The 20500-nt window shown below is 43.5% G+C and overlaps 1 protein-coding gene across 3 annotated transcripts in view; it reads left to right on the forward strand.

Moving 5' to 3' along the window:
- CUX1 (cut like homeobox 1) overlaps positions 1-20500 on the forward strand; it is a 285607-nt gene that overhangs the window by 190693 nt on the left and 74414 nt on the right. For 2 of the 3 annotated variants that reach the window (XM_082493162.1, XM_082493163.1), the window contains exons 10-16: positions 2057-2161; positions 4855-5043; positions 10543-10601; positions 15496-15544; positions 16574-16670; positions 17783-18454; positions 19448-19513. In XM_082493162.1, coding sequence (XP_082349288.1) covers positions 2057-2161; positions 4855-5043; positions 10543-10601; positions 15496-15544; positions 16574-16670; positions 17783-18454; positions 19448-19513 — 1237 coding nt within the window. The remainder of the gene's footprint in view (positions 1-2056; positions 2162-4854; positions 5044-10542; positions 10602-15495; positions 15545-16573; positions 16671-17782; positions 18455-19447; positions 19514-20500) is intronic. The other variant, XM_082493164.1, reaches the window with a different exon arrangement.

Consider the following 20500-nt stretch of genomic DNA (forward strand, 5'->3'; position numbering starts at 1 on the left):
CATCTATAATTCTGGCTCTAAAAAGCTTCCATTCTGGGGGAAAAAAAAGGAGAATAATCGACCGGTATTTCCCAAACAGAATTGCCCAAAGTTTCTGTTGATGTATTTTTAACAACGCGCGGTATGAAGTCGTGTCTAATATTATTCACAGGATTACAACAGGTGGTGTGAATTGGCTGGGGAGGCTATGCAGAAAGGGCAGCTGACGGCTTACTGTATATGCAGATGTAACATCTATTAGAAATATCCTCTGTGGTTTGCTTGCATGCGAGCTGAATAGATTCTCGAAACAATGCTGCTGTGAATGGAAGCCATCAGCAGGATTGCTTAAGGCTGCAAAACCCATTACTTATACAGCAGCGGACGCAAGAGCAAGTGCCACGGTGTAGTAACTTGTCCTCCTTTGCTGGAGTTGTTTAGCGGTTATTAGATCAGGATACGGACATCTACATCTAATAAAGTGCGAGAAAATAAGGTATCTCAATCTGAATCGTTGGCTCGGTTTTTAATCCTAATGTTATCCAGCTGCACAAACGGCGTAAACTTTCTCTTTTTGTGCCTTTTTAACGCTGCTGCCATTTTTTCGTGCACACAATAGGTTGTGTCCTTCGCTGTGATTATTAGAGCCGTGTCACTGTACTTTTACAATCACATTTTAATTACAGACGTAGAACCTATGCAAAATCATTTAATATAATGTTGTGAGCAAATAGCGCAGATGATGCGTTTAGTATTTGATTGCCGTTAGTTTACTGATTGATTAAAGATGCAGACAGAGTCTCTGCTTTGACTAGTAAGTCAAAGACCATGCACGTGCACAGGGATATAGGGTTTATATTCACTGTTTTAGATGACTTAAGTTTTTTAAGTTTTCAAAAGCATTAGCTGAAAGGGGGGAGAATCTGGCACACAGAAATACGGCGGTTTCGGTGGCTTAAAAATGAATTTATTGTTCCACAAAGGAAGGGACCCATCAGTGTAAAGGGGAAAAATCGGTCAAGAAAAGTTTTGGCCTTGATTGGTGGCAGTTCATGGATTTGGAAGAGTTGGTGATATGTCTTAGACATATCTCTGGAGAGAGACAATTATTTTAGCTCTCTTCTGCTGAAAGTGCAGTGTGGTTTGCATGGAGCAGCCCAGGTGAAAAACTGATTACTCATGGAGGTAGGCAATGTGGATTTATAACAATAAAATACATTTTTTTTAAAAAAGGGAGAAGAAAGTCTGGCCAGGAGGAATATATACTGTAAAAACACCCAGGTTTTGTTCTGCTTTTCTTAACAGAAGCTTATTCTCGGTTATGGAAAGGACTTTGCTGCTATTTATTGCCTGCAGTCACTGATCCATCTGTCTCTACCCAAAGTCTTACACAGACAATCTTTCCTCATAATTCTGCCTCTCTCCTTTCTATTATTATTGAATATTTGTATGGGAATTTTGTCTGGTAGCCAAGTCACAGGCTTATCAGATATTGCATAAATCCTCAGCGGTTGGTAACTGATCTGTGCAAAATTGTCAGTTTAGGGTTAATAAAAATTGTTGAATAAATAGACCTGCTGAAAGAACAGAATCTAACGATTCATGTTTTGGGAAATAATTACTGAAGAAAGACAGCCCACAACATTGTATGTGTGTTAGAGAGAATGGTCAGAATATCTTTTAATTCAGCATTTACCCGTGAGAATTATTCCCATGAGGAACCTTGCAATAAAATCTGCTTGGTCTGTGAGAATAGAAAGAAATTGAATAAAAAGACTCCATTTCCACTTGTATTTATTCAGTCTGGGAAATTCAGTGGGCCGCAGCATTAGTATCAGCAGGGGATTCCTTGCTCCTAGCGTTAAATTACTGTCATAATCGCTCAATTATTTCTTCCTTGTACTGTTTAAAATAAAAATCCATCACATTCTATGTTTTTTTCTAACATTTATTAGGTTGAGTGTTTAGGAAAATCAATTATATTCAGTCAGGCATGAATTGATGAATGTTCTTGTAATAATTGTCAGTTGTTAAACTGAATGTATTTTCTCTTTTCACCCCTTTTCATTTCCTTCAGAGGGCAGAGGTGGCTCAGAGAGAGGCAGAGACCTTAAGGGAGCAGCTCTCGTCAGCTAACAAATCTCTCCAACTCGCTACGCAGATCCAGAAGGCACCTGATGTGGTGAGAGAAAATATTTACTGACTCTTACAGGTTTCTGACATTCCTGCAGTACAGCTCTTTCAATTTATGCTCGCAGCTATAAAAATATCTGTTTGGAGTAATATTTTAACTGAAACGGAATGGCGTTCCTTCGGGATTGCAGTTTGGTTAAGCTCCTAAGGGGGCTGGTGGCCGCAGAAGACCGTGGGAAGGACGGAGGTCACTCTGCTCCGTGGTGACTGGTACGCTGATCCATAGATCCCACGGCCGCCGGTCCAGGCGGACAGCAGCACCTTTCAGAAATTATTTCACGTTGCTGGGAGCGTCAGCAGAGGAAACAGAAAGGCAGCAATGCGGTATAACAAAGAGCGCCCTGGTGGGCCATCGGCAGGTGCCTGCCTGGAGGGCAGGGTGGAGGCACGGAGCTCCAGACCCAGGGGACCAGCTTTGCCCAGAGGTGTTGCATTAGCGGGACCTGCCGCCGGCCCGTTTCTGGGGCTTGTTAGTGTATGGGCTGTCAGAAGAACCAGAGACAAATTTGGTATCGTTCCAGTTTTCACTGGATATACCTAAACTGAGAATTACACCTAGAAATCCAATATGAGAAGCTTAGACAATTGAGAAGCTATCCTCTACTCCTAAAGGTTTGCCTGCTTGTTGCCTTCTCTGTGCGTTCCTAAGTAAAGCAAACACCGCCGTTTGGGGAGGTTGGTAGCGCTGACTCCCCTGGTGGGACCTTGCGGGCACAGGGTGGTATTGGGGGACTCCAGCTGGTCCTGGGTTAACAGGTATCGCAGATGAGCGGACAGATTATTTTGATTTTTGTTTGCCAAAGGAGAAATAGGCGTATTTAAATGTAAATATGCAATTAAGTGAAATTTAGTCTACTTCTAAGCAGCAGATTTAACAAACAAAAGAAATCACGCTCCTTATATTGCTTTTTTTTCTTGTGAGCCGCATACGTGCTTGACTCTGGTATCAGAGAAACACATGGTTGCTTTTAAAATACGTTTGCAGAGAATGAGTAACAAACCATAAGTCCTCCAGATTAACGTGACCCGGTATTTTCTCAGAGAAGTCAAAAGACAGACAAGCAGGCTGCAAAACAAAAAATAAAAAAATAAAGAGCCTGAATATCACTTGTAGCTCTGAATTACCTGCCTCTTCCTATCTCGTGTCCTAGTCTTATCATTATTTTAACATTAGGTCTGTCTTGTATTTAATAGTACTTCTGCACTTCATTTATATTTAATATGACAACTACTGCAGGATGAAAATGATCATTATCTATCTTATTTCAGACTCTACGTTCTAGTCTCAATAGGCACAAGCAGCAGATGATTATACAACTTGTGATGTTTCATGCAAGCAAATTAGAGGTTTTTTCAAGTTAAAAGTATAATTCAGTGTAATAGGAGAGCGTTGTTAACTGCTGTTCGTACATGTAGCATTCTGTGAGATACACTGCTATGTAGCCACTGAGAATCGAGCTAAGTGTTTAGAAGATACAGAAAAGGTGTTTTGCTGTGCCAGTATTTTCCAGAGAAGAGGGTTTGGAGTATATTTCAATCTGCTGCAGTGTCATCTTGAATTGTAAGGAAAGTGCTCGGGTGACAGCATGGGTGGGTTGAATTTTCAGCTCTTTCGCTGTAGGATCTTTGGTATAATGCTTACGATCATTGTCTCTCTCTTGGTAAATGAATTCTTTCCTACTTCACTGGTGTTTTCTGAGGAACAGCCATTAACATTTGTAAGACGCATTTTAGGGGTTTTAGTGCGACATGCGTCCATCACTGGGCTGCCTCGTGCTCCCCAGATCTGCACGAGGATTTCCTTATGTTCTTCATGGAAGAGAGGTTCAGAGCTCTCCGATGCATTATAGCTGTTGATCTCTCAACACAAAAGGAGGCAAAGGAGATGGTACAATTAGTCTGTATTACCTTTTCTGAATAGATCCTACCTTCTTCTCAACTTCTCTGTCCTCTCTTGTTTCTTGTCTTACGGGAAAGTCGGTCTAGTGAGGAAGTTTCAGGCTTGAGGACAGATTTCGCAGCCGTCGGAAACTGGAAGAAGAAAAATCCTGATTTAGGAAAGGGAATTTCTGAAAGTGGAGACCATAGGGAGAATGGCCTCGTCTTAACAGCTGTCACATCTATCTTCATCCCCATGGAGGAGAGGCTTTGGTTGCTAGCAGTAATGTTAACAGTGAACAATTTGCATGCAGGGAGCAAGTTCACTGGAAGTAGCACTTTGGGGCAATTTTTGACAATTTTGCCTGGAACGTGTGGCATGCATACGAAAAGCCAAAGGCACATGACTCTGCTGTTCCCGATTAAGAAATTCTGCTCCATTACTTCAGAATATTTTATCTGATTAGTATTTTGTAAGCACAGATTTTCATAGTTGTCAAAGCATTTGGACTATTAATAATAAATAGATCTCAGTAGAATCCCTTGACTTTCACGGCTGCATCTTTCCAGTACACTTAGGAAATAGGGACGTTTATTCTCTCCATTATCCTTATTTTACCAAAGAGCTGTCCTGGGGAGTAGAAAGGTTCATCTTCCAGAGTCACGCAGTCAGTCACAGGATTTAGAGATTATTTCTGTCTCTCGTGCCACCCGATGCCATGCTTGGTCCTTAACCTAACTGCCCTGAATTCGAACTTGTTGCCTTCTTTTAATTCATGTGTCTGTTACTTTTTTTCACGTTAGGAACAGGCCATCGAGGTGCTAACACGGTCCAGTTTGGAAGTAGAACTGGCTGCGAAGGAGCGGGAGATCGCCCAGCTGGTAGAAGATGTCCAGAGACTCCAGGGCAGCCTCACCAAGCTGCGGGAGAACTCCAGCAGCCAAATCTCACAGCTGGAGCAGCAGCTGACCGCCAAAAACAGCACACTCAAAGTAAGGCTGGGTTCTGCGCTCAGCGGCTTTCGCAGGGTATAACTGACGTGCCAATATTGCGTTTTACTGATGTAAGTTTTCTGTGGTTCTGAGAGGCACCGAAAAAGCCATTGGCTTCTTCAGGATGCTGTTGAATTCCAGTTTCTGTGATGTTTTATTCTAAGTGATGACAGTTTTGTTGAAATTTAATTTACCTAGCGCTTGTTGTTCTGAAATTTTGTTTTTGCAGAACATGGCTACCTTTAGAATTAAAATCACCAACCAATCCCAACGTATATTTACCATGGGTATGTAGTGAAATAGCGGGACTGAAAAGGCACAGAAAATCCTTCTTAGGTTTTAAAACTTTTAGTTCCCATTCCAGCGATCGGTATTGCAGATTTGCCAGGAACGCTTATTGTGCTGTGGTCTATCTTTGAATTTACCTGCGACCCCCTCCACTTCTCTCCACCGGAAAAGGGGAGTGTATCATTTAGGGCATAAACCCAAGTTAAATCAAGAGACAAAGAGAAAGGTTTTAGCCTTAATAAGCTTTGGGGGTTTTTAAACTGTGTATTTCCTGCAGAGTAATTCTCATTTAGAATGAGCGGTCCAGTCCTAGGCTCACTTGCATACCGGTAGCACTGCACTAACACCAGAAGAAACATCTACCGATTTTGTGAGTGACCCTTTTACCTTTACCTTTTCAGCAGCTTTACTTCCCTGGTGCGCTAACCCACACAGTTTTGAGCTAGCAGTAAGCACGAGAAATGTTTCCTGACGTGTGTTATGAATCAGCTTCCTGCAACTCCTGTCTCTTTCATTGTTCTACCATCTACGAGCTTCAAAGTGTAAACAAGATAAATTTGTCCGTTCCATTAAAGACTTCGTAGTTTCGGAGGTTTTATAGTCTGAGAGTTTTTTGAAAGCAGGAGGCTGATGGTACCCACTTAGCTCTGAGTGCGGCGCGGGTAGCTTTCCTCTATCAGAATGATTTAATGTTCAGTTGAAACTCTTACAAATTGTTCTAATTCTGGCATTTTTTAGAGGTTACTAGTTTTGCTCTGGTGTAGCATAATTTATGTGGACAAGGGTCTGTTAGGGCTGAAAGCCGAAGCGTTGCATTCAGTAAGCTTTCTGCATGTTTTAAGACAGCCTGGCAGAATTTTTATGAAAATTCAATCGAGCAAAGGAAACCTATTAGGTTCCTCTATTTGCGGTGCGGGTCTCTGCCCGTCTGTCACCTCTCTTAATGAGGGAGGACGGTTCGGAGGCACACGTTTTGCTGGCTACGCCCGTGTTCTGGGGTTTTTTATTTTTTCATAAAGCCTGATAGAAAATATCTTGAGTCCTTGCACTTGACAGATTTTCTGGGAATAAAGCGTGTTCCTGGTGAGGTCAGTATTAGTTAGCCATTAACTTCAAAGGGAATAGGATCATAGAAATGACAGAGCAAGTCTTTGATTTTCATTTCAGTAATCTCCTTCCGTTTTCTCATAGGCTTGCCCGGCTAATGCTATTTAGGTTCCTCTTGATAGTGTCTGATGCAGTGACTCTATTGATAAAGTTGTAGTCATTTCAACCCTCTTTAACCTTATTTGTTGCAATATACAAATATTTCCAAATACGTACTTTTACTCCAAAGTGTTGGGAAAACCGGTGTCTGAGATCTGCTGGACAAAGAACCAAATCTCAGTGGTGATGTGTTGATCTCACGTTTGATTATAGAGGAATCGCTTCTAAAATAACTGAGCTCGTAGTGGTTGCCTCCACAAAAAAAAAACGAATCACAGTTTCACAAATTAAAGCAATGTTCTCAGACCATATCTTGGGGGAATTCTTTAATACTCTATGACTTAATGAAACAATACAGAAATACTTTCAAAATTATTGCTTCTTTATCTTCATCTGATCTAATAATCAAAACGTGTCCTCTAGTAACGAGACTTATCTAACTATAATTGTGTTAACCCTTTGTTGCTGGGAGTTGGAGCTTCCCTGCTACCCCGTTAAAATACATCGCTGCTAGTTAGCAAAGCGAGAGATCAAATAACCTAGGTTAATTAAATACGGGCTTTTTAGTTTATCGCTCTGAACTGAATGACGCCGTTAGTCCAATGGGGTTTTCAAAATGTTTTAAGCCCCTGAATATAGCCCAGGCTGTTTCACCTAAGACACTTTAGTTAATAATGCAGGGATGATTTTTTGTTAAAATAACACAAGAGGGGAACCTGTCTTCTCATGCTGTAACGTGGGGTCGGTCGTACAACAAATGCAAGATGATTCCTTAACATGGAATATCTGCAAATTTAGTGTGCAGAAATGCCACCAGTCCCGTCCTTCTGTCCTCTGGCTCCCTGCATTTTTCTGTGTTGGAGGACGTTAAGATATATTTTGTCTGAATTAACCAGGTTGATATTTAGTGCAAGATATTAGTTCCTCCAGATTGTCTCACAGCTTGAACTTTTGTTATACCACGTTCTGTGCATTTTACAGTGTTTTTGAAACAATTACCATACTAATACATTTAAAAACAGTCATTGACTGGGAAGGTGCCAAGTACCTAAATGGTCTGCTTATATACAGGCATTGCGTTCTCAGTTGTTAGTTTATATTGTTTAGTAAAGTATACATTTAGGTGCAGATTTTCCATGGCAACAATCTCTGTATTAGGTACTTGGGAATGATGGATGGATGTGTTCTTTATACAATTCGAAGTAAAATATTGCGGGTTGCCATACTGCTATAACAGCATACAAGTACCTGAGAGTCCAAAACAGCTTCATTCTGTCAACATCTTTTTTTCTTCTTTTTTTTTCTTTTTTTTTTTAAACTGTGTTTTGTACCTAAAATTTCCAGAAATACTTTCAGGGTATAACATATAGCTATACAGAATTAAATTTAATATAGATTTCTTTAAAATGGGAATTGTTATTTTTTCTGTATTTTCTGTCTCTTTCTACAAAAGGCTTTTTTTCTCAGCACATCCTTGCATAGGTAGCTAACCTATTAATCCAGGATATTGCTTGTTCTAAATTAATTCCAGTGCTCTTTATACTGAGGACTAGTGTCAATAGCCGGTTATCCCTGCTGTAGAACCTCATCTGCTGTAGACCCAAAAATGTGACAAGTCCCAGAGTTATGGAAGAGGTGAATCGTAGGGTATCTTTGCGTTCAGCTGTAGAGCCCCGAAGAGCGGCGAGAGGCAGCCGGCAGAGTGAAAGGTGCCGTGTGGATCCGCGCGGTCCTCCCATCGCCTGCGCGGAGTTCTAAAGCTGTCCGTCACGTTGGCATAATGAGATTTCAGCACGGGTTGGAGGTTATCGAAACCTCCAGCATCTTTGATATTTGTAGGGTTTTTCCCGGTTGCCTCAACCAGGGTTTCCCTTATTACACCGGCACAGGGTTTCTTCGCAGGGCCGAGGCACCCGTAGCACTGTGTCTGCCACGTAAAGCAAAGTTGGTACTCCCTATAATTCCAGGCAGTAACTGAAATTTGGTAAGGCAGGACGTGCCAGAAGAAATGACTAAACCTTGCCCTGTATTTTTCCAGGTAAAAAAAAAAATAATAATGGTTTAGCTCAAATAGCCTTTTTTTTTTCTTTTCTTTTCTTATTACTTAATCCGAATGACTGCACAAGTTCCTGATTGCGAAGGATGCTAGGACGCAAGACCCTTTAAGAGGCTACTCGTTTCACCAGTGTCCCATAGAGTGCAAATTCCGCCCTTAACAGCAGTTTCTGCTCCCCTGCAAGAGCCGGCGGTGGCCATCCTTTCAGAGCTGCTTGTTGAGCGGCGGCCAGAGCAGCGTCCGTGTGTTACTGCTGGGAGATGCCTCTTGTCAGCAGTGGCTCAGGATTGGGGATTATGGTATCAAAAAGCAGGAGTGGGAATTTAAGAGGGCTGTAATGGGGATGGCTGCTTTGCCACTGCTTTTTAATAGATATACTAGCGGCAAGGCAGAAATGTCGGCAACGCATATGCTGGACAGGGCGTGACAGGGAATCCTTTAAAGACGGCAAAATAGCTGGGCGCGCAGTACCCCATCGTGCTGCTGTTGTCGTCATCTGAAGAAGCCTCGTTTAAATTATTAAAGTGTCTTGGATGATCGACTCGCTGATCTGTGAGTGCTGTACTACACAGTGTTCAGGTTTGCTGCTTGTGCCCGTTGGGTGGCTTCGGGGTGGGGGTACCTACACCCGGGCTTACTTGCCATGACAGCATGGTGAAGAGGTTCCCAGTTCTAACAGTTGGTCTGGCCCAGCCCTGCCGTTCGTGCACCCATGACTGTGTCGCTGCAGCACTTTACGGGGCTGCATTTTAAACGGGTTTGCTAAAATTATCTGCGTTCACAGTAGCCCTTCCCTGCCTTCCTCCTGCGCCCTCCGAGCAGCCCAGCGGCGGGGTGGGACCTCCTTGAATTCACTTCTCCACTGAAGGCAGCCTCTCCTGCACATAAAGCCCTATTTTTCACGTCATACGTTCCTTTCCTTTTCAAAGTAGATGTTCTGTCTTTGAGGGTGGTACGTCCTTGTGTTATTTCTGTTTCCTGTGATCTTTGGGATTCTGTGCCAATTTTAACACCAAAAGTGAAGTGCAGCAGATAGCCTGAACCTATCCATGGAAGCTGCAAGCCAGTAAGCTCTGGTCTTTCTTTGCTTAGGTCAGCTGTGCCTGTACTAAGCGAAGAAATGATTAGTGGGAAATGAACGTGGCTTCCGCAAGCAACGTAACGGCATCAATTATGTATCACTATGTTTTAGGCCTCCCGAAGCATTTGCCCTGTAGTGATGAGCACTGTTGTTGGGAGCAGGGGCTCTTGGGTAAGGTCCGAATGCGTGGCATTGCGTGATGGCTTGTGGTAGGAGGTTTGCCTCAACGTTTGTGGCATCTTCGCACCGCAGAGAAGCCGTTGAGACTGCCGCAGGTCAGGCCGACCTGAGCAGAAAGACCCGCTGAGTTGGTCTCAGCGCTTCATCTCCGGTGTGTAATCACATTAGTTATTGCAATAAGTAATGCTTGTGAAACGACTTTGGTTTGGGCACGAGGCAGCGTCGAGGTCTTACAAGCCTAAGGCGTTCCAGTCAACGACAGCTTCTTCGGGCTTTTTTTCGCGTAGATAAGGTTATCAAGAACTGTTGTATTAAGAATACAGTATGTGCCAACGCGTCCTGCGTGTTTACTCAATTTATCAGTTTCGTAAAAGTTTCAGCTGCCCCATTTTTAATACCGCCTTCCCCGAGCTCTTTACTGAACACGTGACAGCGACATTGCAAACAGCCGAATTGGGACCTGCTGCATCCTGTAATGCTTGGCACTCTGTAAACAAGGGAAGAGGGAGGTCTAATTGTGTTTACGTAGAATTGGTTATAGTTTGTTTTCTAATATATGTAAATTAGGTATGAGTCATTAACCCTCACTTGTGCGCTGCTGTATATATGGAATAATTTAAAGATGATTTTGAATGCCTGCAGAAAAAAAAAAATCTAAGTAATTAAATCCGTGTTCTTTCTTTTAAAGCAACTGGAAGAAAAACTGAAAGGACAGGCTGATTATGAAGAGGTTAAGAAAGAACTGAAGTAAGTGTTAAATGCTTACATGATTTTTTCACAAACTCTAGTTTAACAATTGTTAAATGAAGCCACAAATCTGTGTTCTTGGAACAATAAAGAATCCAGTCAAAACCACAAAGACGGGGAAATCGGGAATATTGGCAGGAATTGCATCCAGAACCAGCGCAACTGCTGTATTTGAGAGTTCTTTTTGTTGCAGCAGAGTATCGCAATGGCAAATAATACAAGTGTCCACGAAGGAAAGGTGCTAAACCTATCATCCCCCAAGGGTAAAAAGTTTGAAAATCTGTGGTATTTTAAGGGGACCACTCTTCAAAAATCCCCAGCCAACGTGGACCAGGAATGTAGCTCCGGGCCTTTGGCCATAATACCGTTGTATGGGTTCGCCAGCCGGTGTTCAGCACTTGCCATTTGAATGCTGTGCGTGTTTCACTGTATATTTTTGCTGATATATTGTGGTTTTAAACTAAAGCCACAAACAGCCTCTTCCTATTTCAAGGGCTTTTTAAGAGACTTGAGAGAGCCTCATTTTAAACTATAACAAGATAAGCTGTCAGGTTCAGAGGAGAAGTTTTTTGACTAGAAATATGTTTAGTGTCATGGTTTAAATAACTGCAAGAAACTCCATCTCTTGTTTCATCATTCTGGCATTTTTTTGTGCGTGTATTTGAAGAAGAATGAAAAACCGTTACCTTGTTCAATGAGGTATTTCAGATGAGGCTGGGAATCATGTGCTTTTGTTTACATGTCCCCGGAGAATACGGAAAGCAGGTTTGGGCTTGGGAGCCCAAGGACTGCCCAGCCCCTGGTGCTGTTACATGCCAGGCGCGCTGGCTGCGGTTCTGGTTCGCTGCAGCGCGCCCTGACGTGGGTGTACAGTTTCAGCCAAGTGCAAAACGGGCTGTCCTTTGCTTTGGGCATTATACCTGAATATTAACTGGGCTCAAAAAAGCGTCATGGTTTTAGTGATATGGGTAGATATGTCCGCTTTCTCTTCTGAATTAAGGAAATGCATCTTCAGATTTCAGCTGGTTTATGCCCTCATCTGTAAAGTAGCGAACGGCAATTAAGCTGTTCCAATTTGCTACATGAGTTACCAAAATGTGAATGTACCCAAACAGCGAATGAGTTTTAAATCCTACCTGGTTTAATGCCTTTACTTCGGATATGAAACTCATTTAGATCCCTGTGTTCCTGCCGGTAGTGCCTTTTTTTTTTTTTCTTTTCTTTTTCACAACCCTGACTTACGTGAGGGCAGGGGTGGGACGGCAGATAAGAAGGTGAGGAGAAGCCACGACACAGGAGTGTTCACCCGGTGCTTCTGCCTGTTCCTGTTATTACAAGATGAGCCTGCGGTGGAACAGATGGGAGAATCTCCTGGAAGTGGCCCTTTTTGGGTGCCAGTAAATTGGCCGTTAAAGCTTTTATACCCCCTAATTTGTGGGTAACGTATTTTATCTGGGCAGGTGACTTTGGCGGGACAGCCAGCTAGCTTGTAGGTAGCCTGGGGTCCATCCGCCGTCCTGCTGGGCGGTGCAGGGGGTCAAGACCCTCGGTGAGAGCACCGCAGATGTTGGCAGCGCTGCATCCTCACAGCAGCTCGTTCATGCCGCCCTCGCTGCTCCTGTCTGGTCCAAAAGATGTGCCAAAATCTAAATATACACCACCCGAGAGCGGCGGCGTGATCTGAAGTCAAACTATGAAAAGTCTATTACTGTAGATCTGGTATCCCTTAGACTGAATCCTACTACGACTGCCTTTGTGCCCTGAAACACTGACAGAAATGAGCTGCTCGTGGTGCGCGCACGCGCCAAGGAGAAAGGGATCTTGTCAGTAAGGAAGAAAGAGAATAAACTTCTCCATTGTTCTGGCACTTGCCCGTTTTCCTTAATCCTCCCAAAGATGTTAGAGGCGTTCTAGGCTGAGGGATCTCAGTGTCAGCCGACTTCTAACCTTGGAGGAACTTAACTGGGCCCACGTCAAGATCTGAGCTGGGAGAATTCCTTGCTTTCTGCATTGGCAGAAATCCCCGTTTTTGAGATCGGAGAGCTCCGTGCATCCTTTCGGTTCCCTCCCGAGTAACACGACAGCGCTGCCCCTCCTGCCTCTGCAGTCGGGATCCCACGAACAGAAAGCCGAGCTGTCCCAATGCACACTTTGCTTTAGAGTAAGATCTTTCAAGTCGTCTTAGATGTGAAGACTCGAGTCACAAGATCGTTCCTTTAAAAAGGAGATAACTTGATCTTGAGCAGCAGATTGAGTCGAGATCTCGTGGGCAAAGATATTCCTGGAATCCAAAGGGGAAAGAAACATTTTGCTTCCTCCTGTTCCTGAGGAAAATGTCTCTTTTGTGACACATTTGGAGAGTCCTTTTTGACATGTTTAACTTCTACATTTTTTGAAAAAATGAACCCGCTGTAGTGAATATTCCTCCAAGGGCTATTCAAGATACCATCAACCTGGGGTTTAGTATATTTTGGGTTCTAAATGGATAGGAAATTACCTGTGAAATTGCCAGAAGGCTATTTCAGGTAGCAAAGAATCCACTTGAAGTAGGCAGAGGTCAGTAAGTTTCCAGCCGAGGTTTGAATATGCATGCCTGCTCCAAGCTCGCTGAAAAAGGCGGCTGCTGCAAGGTTCAGCATCCTTTCTGAAGGTCCCGGCTGGCCCCGGCTGCTCGGAACTAAAGTGCATCGCTAGAGCCGCCTGCGCAGGTGGAGGCACGACAGGACCAGGGCTCTAAAGCCAGGCTTTTGGTGCCCAGAGCCCGATACACACGTTACAAACCTTCAGGCTTCCGACTGGTTTCGGTCTGGTTCTGTAGGCAGCACCAGTAGTGGTCAGAGCACGTCACGCCCGCTCCTTCGAGAGCAGGCGGCTTCTTTTGGTCTAGTCCCATCCAGAAGGAAGGCGGTTGGTATGCTGCGGGACCGCTCTGATGGCAAAGCCGAGTGTGGTAAGTGGGGATTACTGGGAGCCCTGCGCGGTGAGCGCGCTGCTGATCTGAAATGGGAGAAGCAGCGGTGACTGGCCGTGGGAAGCTTGCGCCACGTGATCGTTTGCAGTTACAAATTGCTTTTTTCTTAAATTCAGATAAGTCTCCTTAGTCGACGGTCGCGAGGCCGTACGTTACTACTTGCTGTCCTTTCAGAGGGCTTCCTCTGCAGAATCCGTGGGAGGATGGAGGCAGTTGCCTACCAGTGACTGGGGTGTCCCTCCATGAGTCTCTGCCTGTTTGTCCCCCGCAGCCCCTCGGAGTCCTGGCAGGCAGAGCTGTGCTCTGAAGAGGTGTCCCAAAAAACACTTGCCTTCAGCGGCCGTAGCAGCCCGAGTGCACATGCCTGGGACGTCCGTACAATGCCAGGAGCTCTAAGAACCCGAGCCATTAGTGCGCAGCCTCTCTCCTTGGCTGGCGCGACTCCCTTAATAGCAGAAAAGAGGCACTTTTGCCTGTGGGTGAGCTGCTGCGCCCGTGTAAAGCACGAGTCTTAACAGCGGTACTTTCTGTGCTCGCGTATTGCATCATGGCTGTAATCGACAGCGGTTTCTGCCGGCACGAGCTGTCGTCCAGTGACGCCGTATGATGAAACCGATGGCCAGAATTTTGTGATTTTATTAATTATTATATTTGTAGGAGTGCCTGTCAGAATTAACACTGTATGCAGTGAGTATGCACCGGTGCGAAATGCGTGAGGTTTCTGTCTCAGAATGACTTTTTTTTTTTTTCCTCCTTGGTTTGCTGTGACTTTGTGTGATCTTGAATGAGTCACTGAGGCCGCTGATTTCCAAAGTGCCACTTAATGGACGTCTAATTCTGCATTAATGCAGGGACAGATTTATAGAGGAGCTGGAGGCCACGTGGTCTGGGGCGGTTAATGAGTGCTGGGTGCCTGGCTGACTCCCGGTGGCATCCAGAACTACTCCCTACGTGTTAATACTGCCCCTCTGCCTTTTTTGACTCAGTTTCCACGTTTAATACATGATTAATCACATTCTGCTTGCCTCACAAAGTTCCCGGTGCTTTATACATGAAAAATGCTGTATAAAAATGATGTATATCCGTTTACGTATTTTTCTTCAACAAATGAATGTGGCCTTTGTACGATGAGAAGCTGAAATCATTTATTGCTTCAGTCTGAGGAACTTGCCGTCCTGCCTGCAGCAGGCCTATTTAAAAAAAAACCTATAAGACAGTAGAGTCATAAGTTTGTATTCCTGTAAGGTTCTCACTTGCCAGACAGTACAACTCTACCCGAAAGACTTTGAAGGGAGATGTCCTTTGACCGCTCAGTATTTATATAAAATAGTGACAATGAGACTATCAGATTCTTCTCTTAATGTACTTATAAATATTTGGATCTTTCATATTTCTTAAGAAATATTGTGCCATTGTGTCTTCCCTTTGCCATAGAACTAGGAGGTTATTAAAATGAAAAACTGCATTTTAGCCTGTAGCGTCTTGGTCGGGAAGATTATTTGTGCATATTTTCCTTGCTATGTGAGCTGGTGTATATTATATAAAGTACTGTAACTGTGGTGGCGATCCCCCTGTTTTGTTGCTTTGCTACAACCTTTTCATTCCCTTCAAGCTTCACAGCTAAATTTATATCCCTTCTGACAGCTTAAAATGTTATATCCTTATTAACCTTTAAATTTACGCTTTAAACGGGCCTGGTGGGATTGCATATGGAATGATTTAGATGATGCTCGAGAAAATTTTCGTATCCAATAACTAGTTTGAATAGTTATTCTATATTCATTATGAGGCTGCATTACTGCAAGGAAAGTTGTTATCACTTGGAGTGTTGCTGGAGAGTAGGAAATGATAATGTTAATGCTCATTAGTGCAGTTGTTATGAAAAGAAGAAATAGAAAATAATTTTTTTTCTGCCTTCCACAGTATATTGAAATCCATGGAGTTTGCACCATCTGAAAGCTCTGGTGCGCAGGTACTGAACCTACTTTTGTTTTCTTAATTACTTCAGCGGTTCGATTAATTAACGAAAATTTTGTCTTGCGATTCGCTGGTGTTGGCGTGGAGAATTTCCTGTTGATGTTGAGACATATGGGTTGATGGTTGTTTTCCTGATGTTTTCTGATGTAAAAAGCTGAACTGAACGTTTTTTGCCTATTAATTTCTTGTAAGTGGTCAAGGACAAAGAATGATGACTCAGCTGTGCTGGAGTGGATAACCATAATATTGTGAAGTTGAGTCTTTTAAAGATACTAGAGTCTCGGTGTACGGCGACGCTGAGATTTGCATGTTTCTTGTACCGAGAGTACGCTGAGCAAGGATTTTAGCGTTTTTAAGTCTTTGTTAGCCTTGAAAATAATGTTCACGAAAGAAAAGAAACCTTTTTGTACTGAGAAAGCGGGAGAAGGCTCTGCTCTTCCAGCAATTAATCTTACTTAAGTTTAAAGGTTAGGAATTAAATTCCTGCTTCTGAAATCTGAACTAAATGTCAATATACTGGGATTAATTTTCAGTATGTTTTTTAATGATCAAGGGTTAGATATTTAGTGGAAGGTAAATGGCAGGCTTCTGTGACTGATTTTTATTTTTGAACAAGCTGTTTATGCTGAAATGCAGCATGTCAAGCAAATGCTTGACTTGGGTCAGTTGACCGAGAAGAAATAATATAATCTTAACTCCTATTTTAATCAGATTAAAAGAAGCTTTTAAACTGAAAGTGTGCCAGTACCTTTTTAAAATAAGTAGGGTTAAGAAAATGTTCCGTTACACATTTCAAAGTAATGCGGAATTGATGAATGATTTACAATGAAAATTAAACAGTGAATGTCTTCTATGGCTCACGTAGGAACACTGAGCCATTCCTGCAAATATATGCACGGTGAATTCCCTAGCTGCGTTCAGAGCAGAGACGAGCACTTGTTTTCTTCTTCTGAAATCCTTTTTAGTGCCTGAGTGAGACTCTTAATGCTTCTAGAAACAACCCTCCCACTTTGATTTTCTTTAGGATGCCTCTAAACCGCTGGAGGTGCTGCTGCTGGAGAAGAACCGTTCCTTGCAGTCCGAGAACGCCACGCTGCGTATCACTAATAGTGACCTGAGTGGTAGGTTGACCCGATTTTCGGCTATTCCGGTTTGTTTGCTGTCTTGTAAAGGGAGGGAGGGCTGAGCGAGAGACGGACGGCTGAGCTAATGCATGGCAGAACGATTAACAGGCCAGAGGAACACTGAATAACGGTTGACTTCTGCAGTTTTATAGGCTGGATAATAACAGAACAGAAAACTTGGAGACCTCAGAGAGTCTTTAAAGGTTAGGAGAGAGAGGCATTACGAGATGTACCAAGGGGTAGCGTTTGAGGCCGTCTTCTGTTTTGGGAACAAATTCATCCGTGGCACCAGAAGTCTCTTCCCCCCCACGCGATGTTATGCAAAATGTTTGCATGCCGAACACAGTCATCTTCCTGTCCGATACACTTAGATACGCTACCAGCAGGTCAGCTTTGGAAAAACAAAATCCTTTTCTTTTTAGCGAAGCGTGTTTGCCGTTTGGCTGTCCTAACGTGGGCTTTTTACATCTTGTGTGCACATTTTTTAAATGGCAAGTCATGGAATTTCCAGATCCTTGAATGCTTATGGGTTTTGCAGCTGCAAGAAAGTTAAAAGTTGCCACTGGCCCTGGGATTACTGAATTCTGAAGCGTTTTATGACTTTAACTGAGTGCTCTTGGTGCATCCACCTAATGGTGATTCCTTTATCGGAATTGGTTTCTTCCAAAATGTAAATGTTTGCTGCACTTGGGTTCAGTCAGGTCCAACGAGTAATGTCTTGAATGAGAGACAACAAAGAGACTTGCTGTCTGTAACTGCATTTATTTTAAATGTGTAACTGCACTTCATGTAACTGTTCTAATGTTTGTAAGGGGGATTCTCCAGGCTGCAACATACAAGAAAGGTGCAAACATGAAATGCATGTTGTTTGTTTTGGGGGCCTTGTTTGGCTTACTAAAATTTCAATTATGGAAAAAAAAACAACCCACCAACAAACCAACAAAAGAAACCAAAACCAAAACCAAAACGAAAACTAAAGTCCCACCGCCACTTCATTGGCCCTTGTCAATCTGCACTTTTTCCCTTTGCGGGGCAAACTTTGCATTTTTTTATCTTGGTTTTTCCCTCCTTGATCCCCCATAATGCATTATGTTTGACCTTCCTTGTAGGGTCAGCCAGGAGAAAAGGGAAAGACCAGCCTGAGAGTCAGCGTCCTGCAACCTTGCCGGCCTCCCCTCCTTCTCAGTTGCTCCGCAACGCGGGGGAGCAGGCTTCCAATACTAATGGTACACACCAGTTCTCACCAACGGGTTTAAGTCAAGACTTTTTCAGCTCATCCCTGGCGAGCCCCAGCTTACCCCTGGCCTCCACAGGAAAATTTGCACTAAACTCTCTCCTCCAGCGACAGCTAATGCAGTCCTTCTACTCCAAGGCAATGCAGGAAGCAGGAAGCACAAGCATGATTTTTTCAACAGGTCCATACAGCACAAACTCCATATCTTCCCAAAGTCCGTTACAACAAAGTCCGGACGTAAATGGCATGGCCCCGTCTCCCAGCCAGTCAGAAAGTGCTGGGAGCATCTCTGAAGGCGAGGAGATAGACACGGCCGAAATTGCACGTCAGGTGAAAGAGCAGTTGATCAAGCACAATATCGGACAGCGGATATTTGGACATTATGTGTTGGGACTGTCGCAAGGGTCTGTGAGCGAGATACTAGCCCGGCCAAAGCCATGGAATAAGCTGACTGTGAGAGGCAAGGAGCCATTTCATAAGATGAAGCAGTTCCTCTCGGACGAGCAGAACATCTTGGCTCTTCGCAGCATCCAGGGTAGACAGAGAGGTAAGCGCTCGCCGGCCGAGGGTCTCGCCCTGTTTTCCTGTTAGTTTCAAATGTTCAAAATCGGAAGCTTCCCCCTGCGGGGCTGTTTGTGCGTTGCTGCTGGCTTCACCCGAATCAGATGTCAGGTACAGAAAGTGCAGCTTTCTAGCTCTGCTCCTCGGCACTCAAGCAGGTTAGTATCTTTGCGGATGCTATTTTTAGCCGCTGACTTGTGTTCGGCAGCGGGAGCCGGCAGCAGGGACGCTTACGCCCCTCGCTTCCCAATAGCTCCGCGTCGGAGCTAAATACGGAGTGAAAAGGGCCGGGAGCTACTAAGGGTATCGGCCCTCAGAAACGCTGGAAAATTTTTATTCGGGGGTTGTTTATTGAGACCGGGCTGTTGTTGTGTCTTGTGTGACTCTTCCCCCAGAGTGTTTTGACAAAATATCATAGGTGATGCATGAGATGAGTAATTAAAAAACAATCCCAATTTAAAGCAGCTTTGCATATTTAAGGCAGCGATTTTAAGAAATAACATGCATTTCGTTGTGATTCATCCTAAGCGAAGACTGAGATTTACATTTAGAGAAACTGAAAAGTAAGTTGTTTACAGTCAAGAAATATTGGAAAGGACAGGCAGGATTTTCCTAGATTTTGTTTAATGGAAAGCGCACGCTGTTAGATTTACAATCTGTTCTTCCTTTTGATGGTTGTACTTGAGGGGATTATCTGCCCATCTTTAACCTCTTCGTTTTTGGTATCTCTAGACATTTATTTATATCTGTCTAATCTCCTTTCCGAACGTAGCTGTAATCTTTATTAACAAATCAGCCAGCCTCGCTTCTTCCAAAGTAGCCGGCTCCTCCCGCGCCCGGGCGAAGGCGCGAGGGGGCGAGGACAGCTCGAGCCCTCACCTTCAGGGCCGGGCTGCCGGCGTCTCGTGTCGCACAGCCCCTCATGTCAGAGACACCATCCCCTGATTGTTTTGTTCTTACCAAACTTGTTTTTCAACAGAGAATCCAGGCCAGAACCTGAACAGACTATTTCAGGAAGTACCGAAACGAAGAAATGGGTCTGAAGGTACGTCACAGGCAGGTGTTTTTCTTTGCGGTCCATCCCTAGGAAGTGGAGTGTGCTTTAGCTGTGTGTTTCCTTAAAACTGTGCAGTTTGATTCTGGCCTGGAATCTGATAGAAAAACAGACAGTAAGTATAAAACAAACCATGGGTTAGACGAACACTTTGCTTTTTCTAATTCTGCTGCTGCTGTACTAACGTAACGCTGTTTGGATACTTTTTCCACTCCCGACCTCACTGCGTACGCAGATAAAAAGCGATGAGTGATAGAAGTGGCTTTATAAAATCCTCAGATCTATTGAAATGCTCTCTTCGCTATTTTTGAGATTTTGGAGGGAGAAGGTTGCACAATTACGTGTAATCTGACATCAGTCGCATACTGCTTCTGGTCTAGATTTACTTCTTTCTTCTTATGGGACTTATGGTGACGACTACACTTTAATACGCTGGTAATTAGTGTGATACTTCAGTACAGTGTATGAAAAGGGTAACAAGAGAACATCAGATCGATAAATTGTCACTGAACAGGAAGTACAAACATTTTTACTCATTATAAATTAGTTGCAGAATTTTAGCAATACAAGAGGAAGAAAAAAAAAACCCAAAAACGGGTACCCCGAAACTCTGTAGTTATTTTGACTCCAGTCAGAAATGACGTAGCTCACTTACAAATGATAAACTCGTAATGAAAAATGCGGTTAAGTGCAATAGCATTCACAGTCGTGGTTTTCCCTCCTTTTCTGCCCCGTAGCGGTTAAAAAAAACTAAAACCAAACCAAAGAACCAAGTAATAGCTCTTAGCTGGAGAGTACTTCAAATGGTATCTGCGTTTAAATGACTGTTTCTCTTAATGTATTAACCTCTAGAAAGTTAAAAATTATTTTTACCTAGTTACTTTTTAATTCTGTTTTGGGCTGAATGTATACTCATCCTACTTTGCCTAGCAGCTGATAAAATTTTTAAGGTGATTCCTGGTCTTGTGTTTTTAGCTT

The sequence above is a fragment of the Vanellus vanellus genome (assembly GCF_965231255.1).
Source record: "Vanellus vanellus genome assembly, chromosome: 19".
Lineage (NCBI taxonomy): Eukaryota > Metazoa > Chordata > Aves > Charadriiformes > Charadriidae > Vanellus > Vanellus vanellus.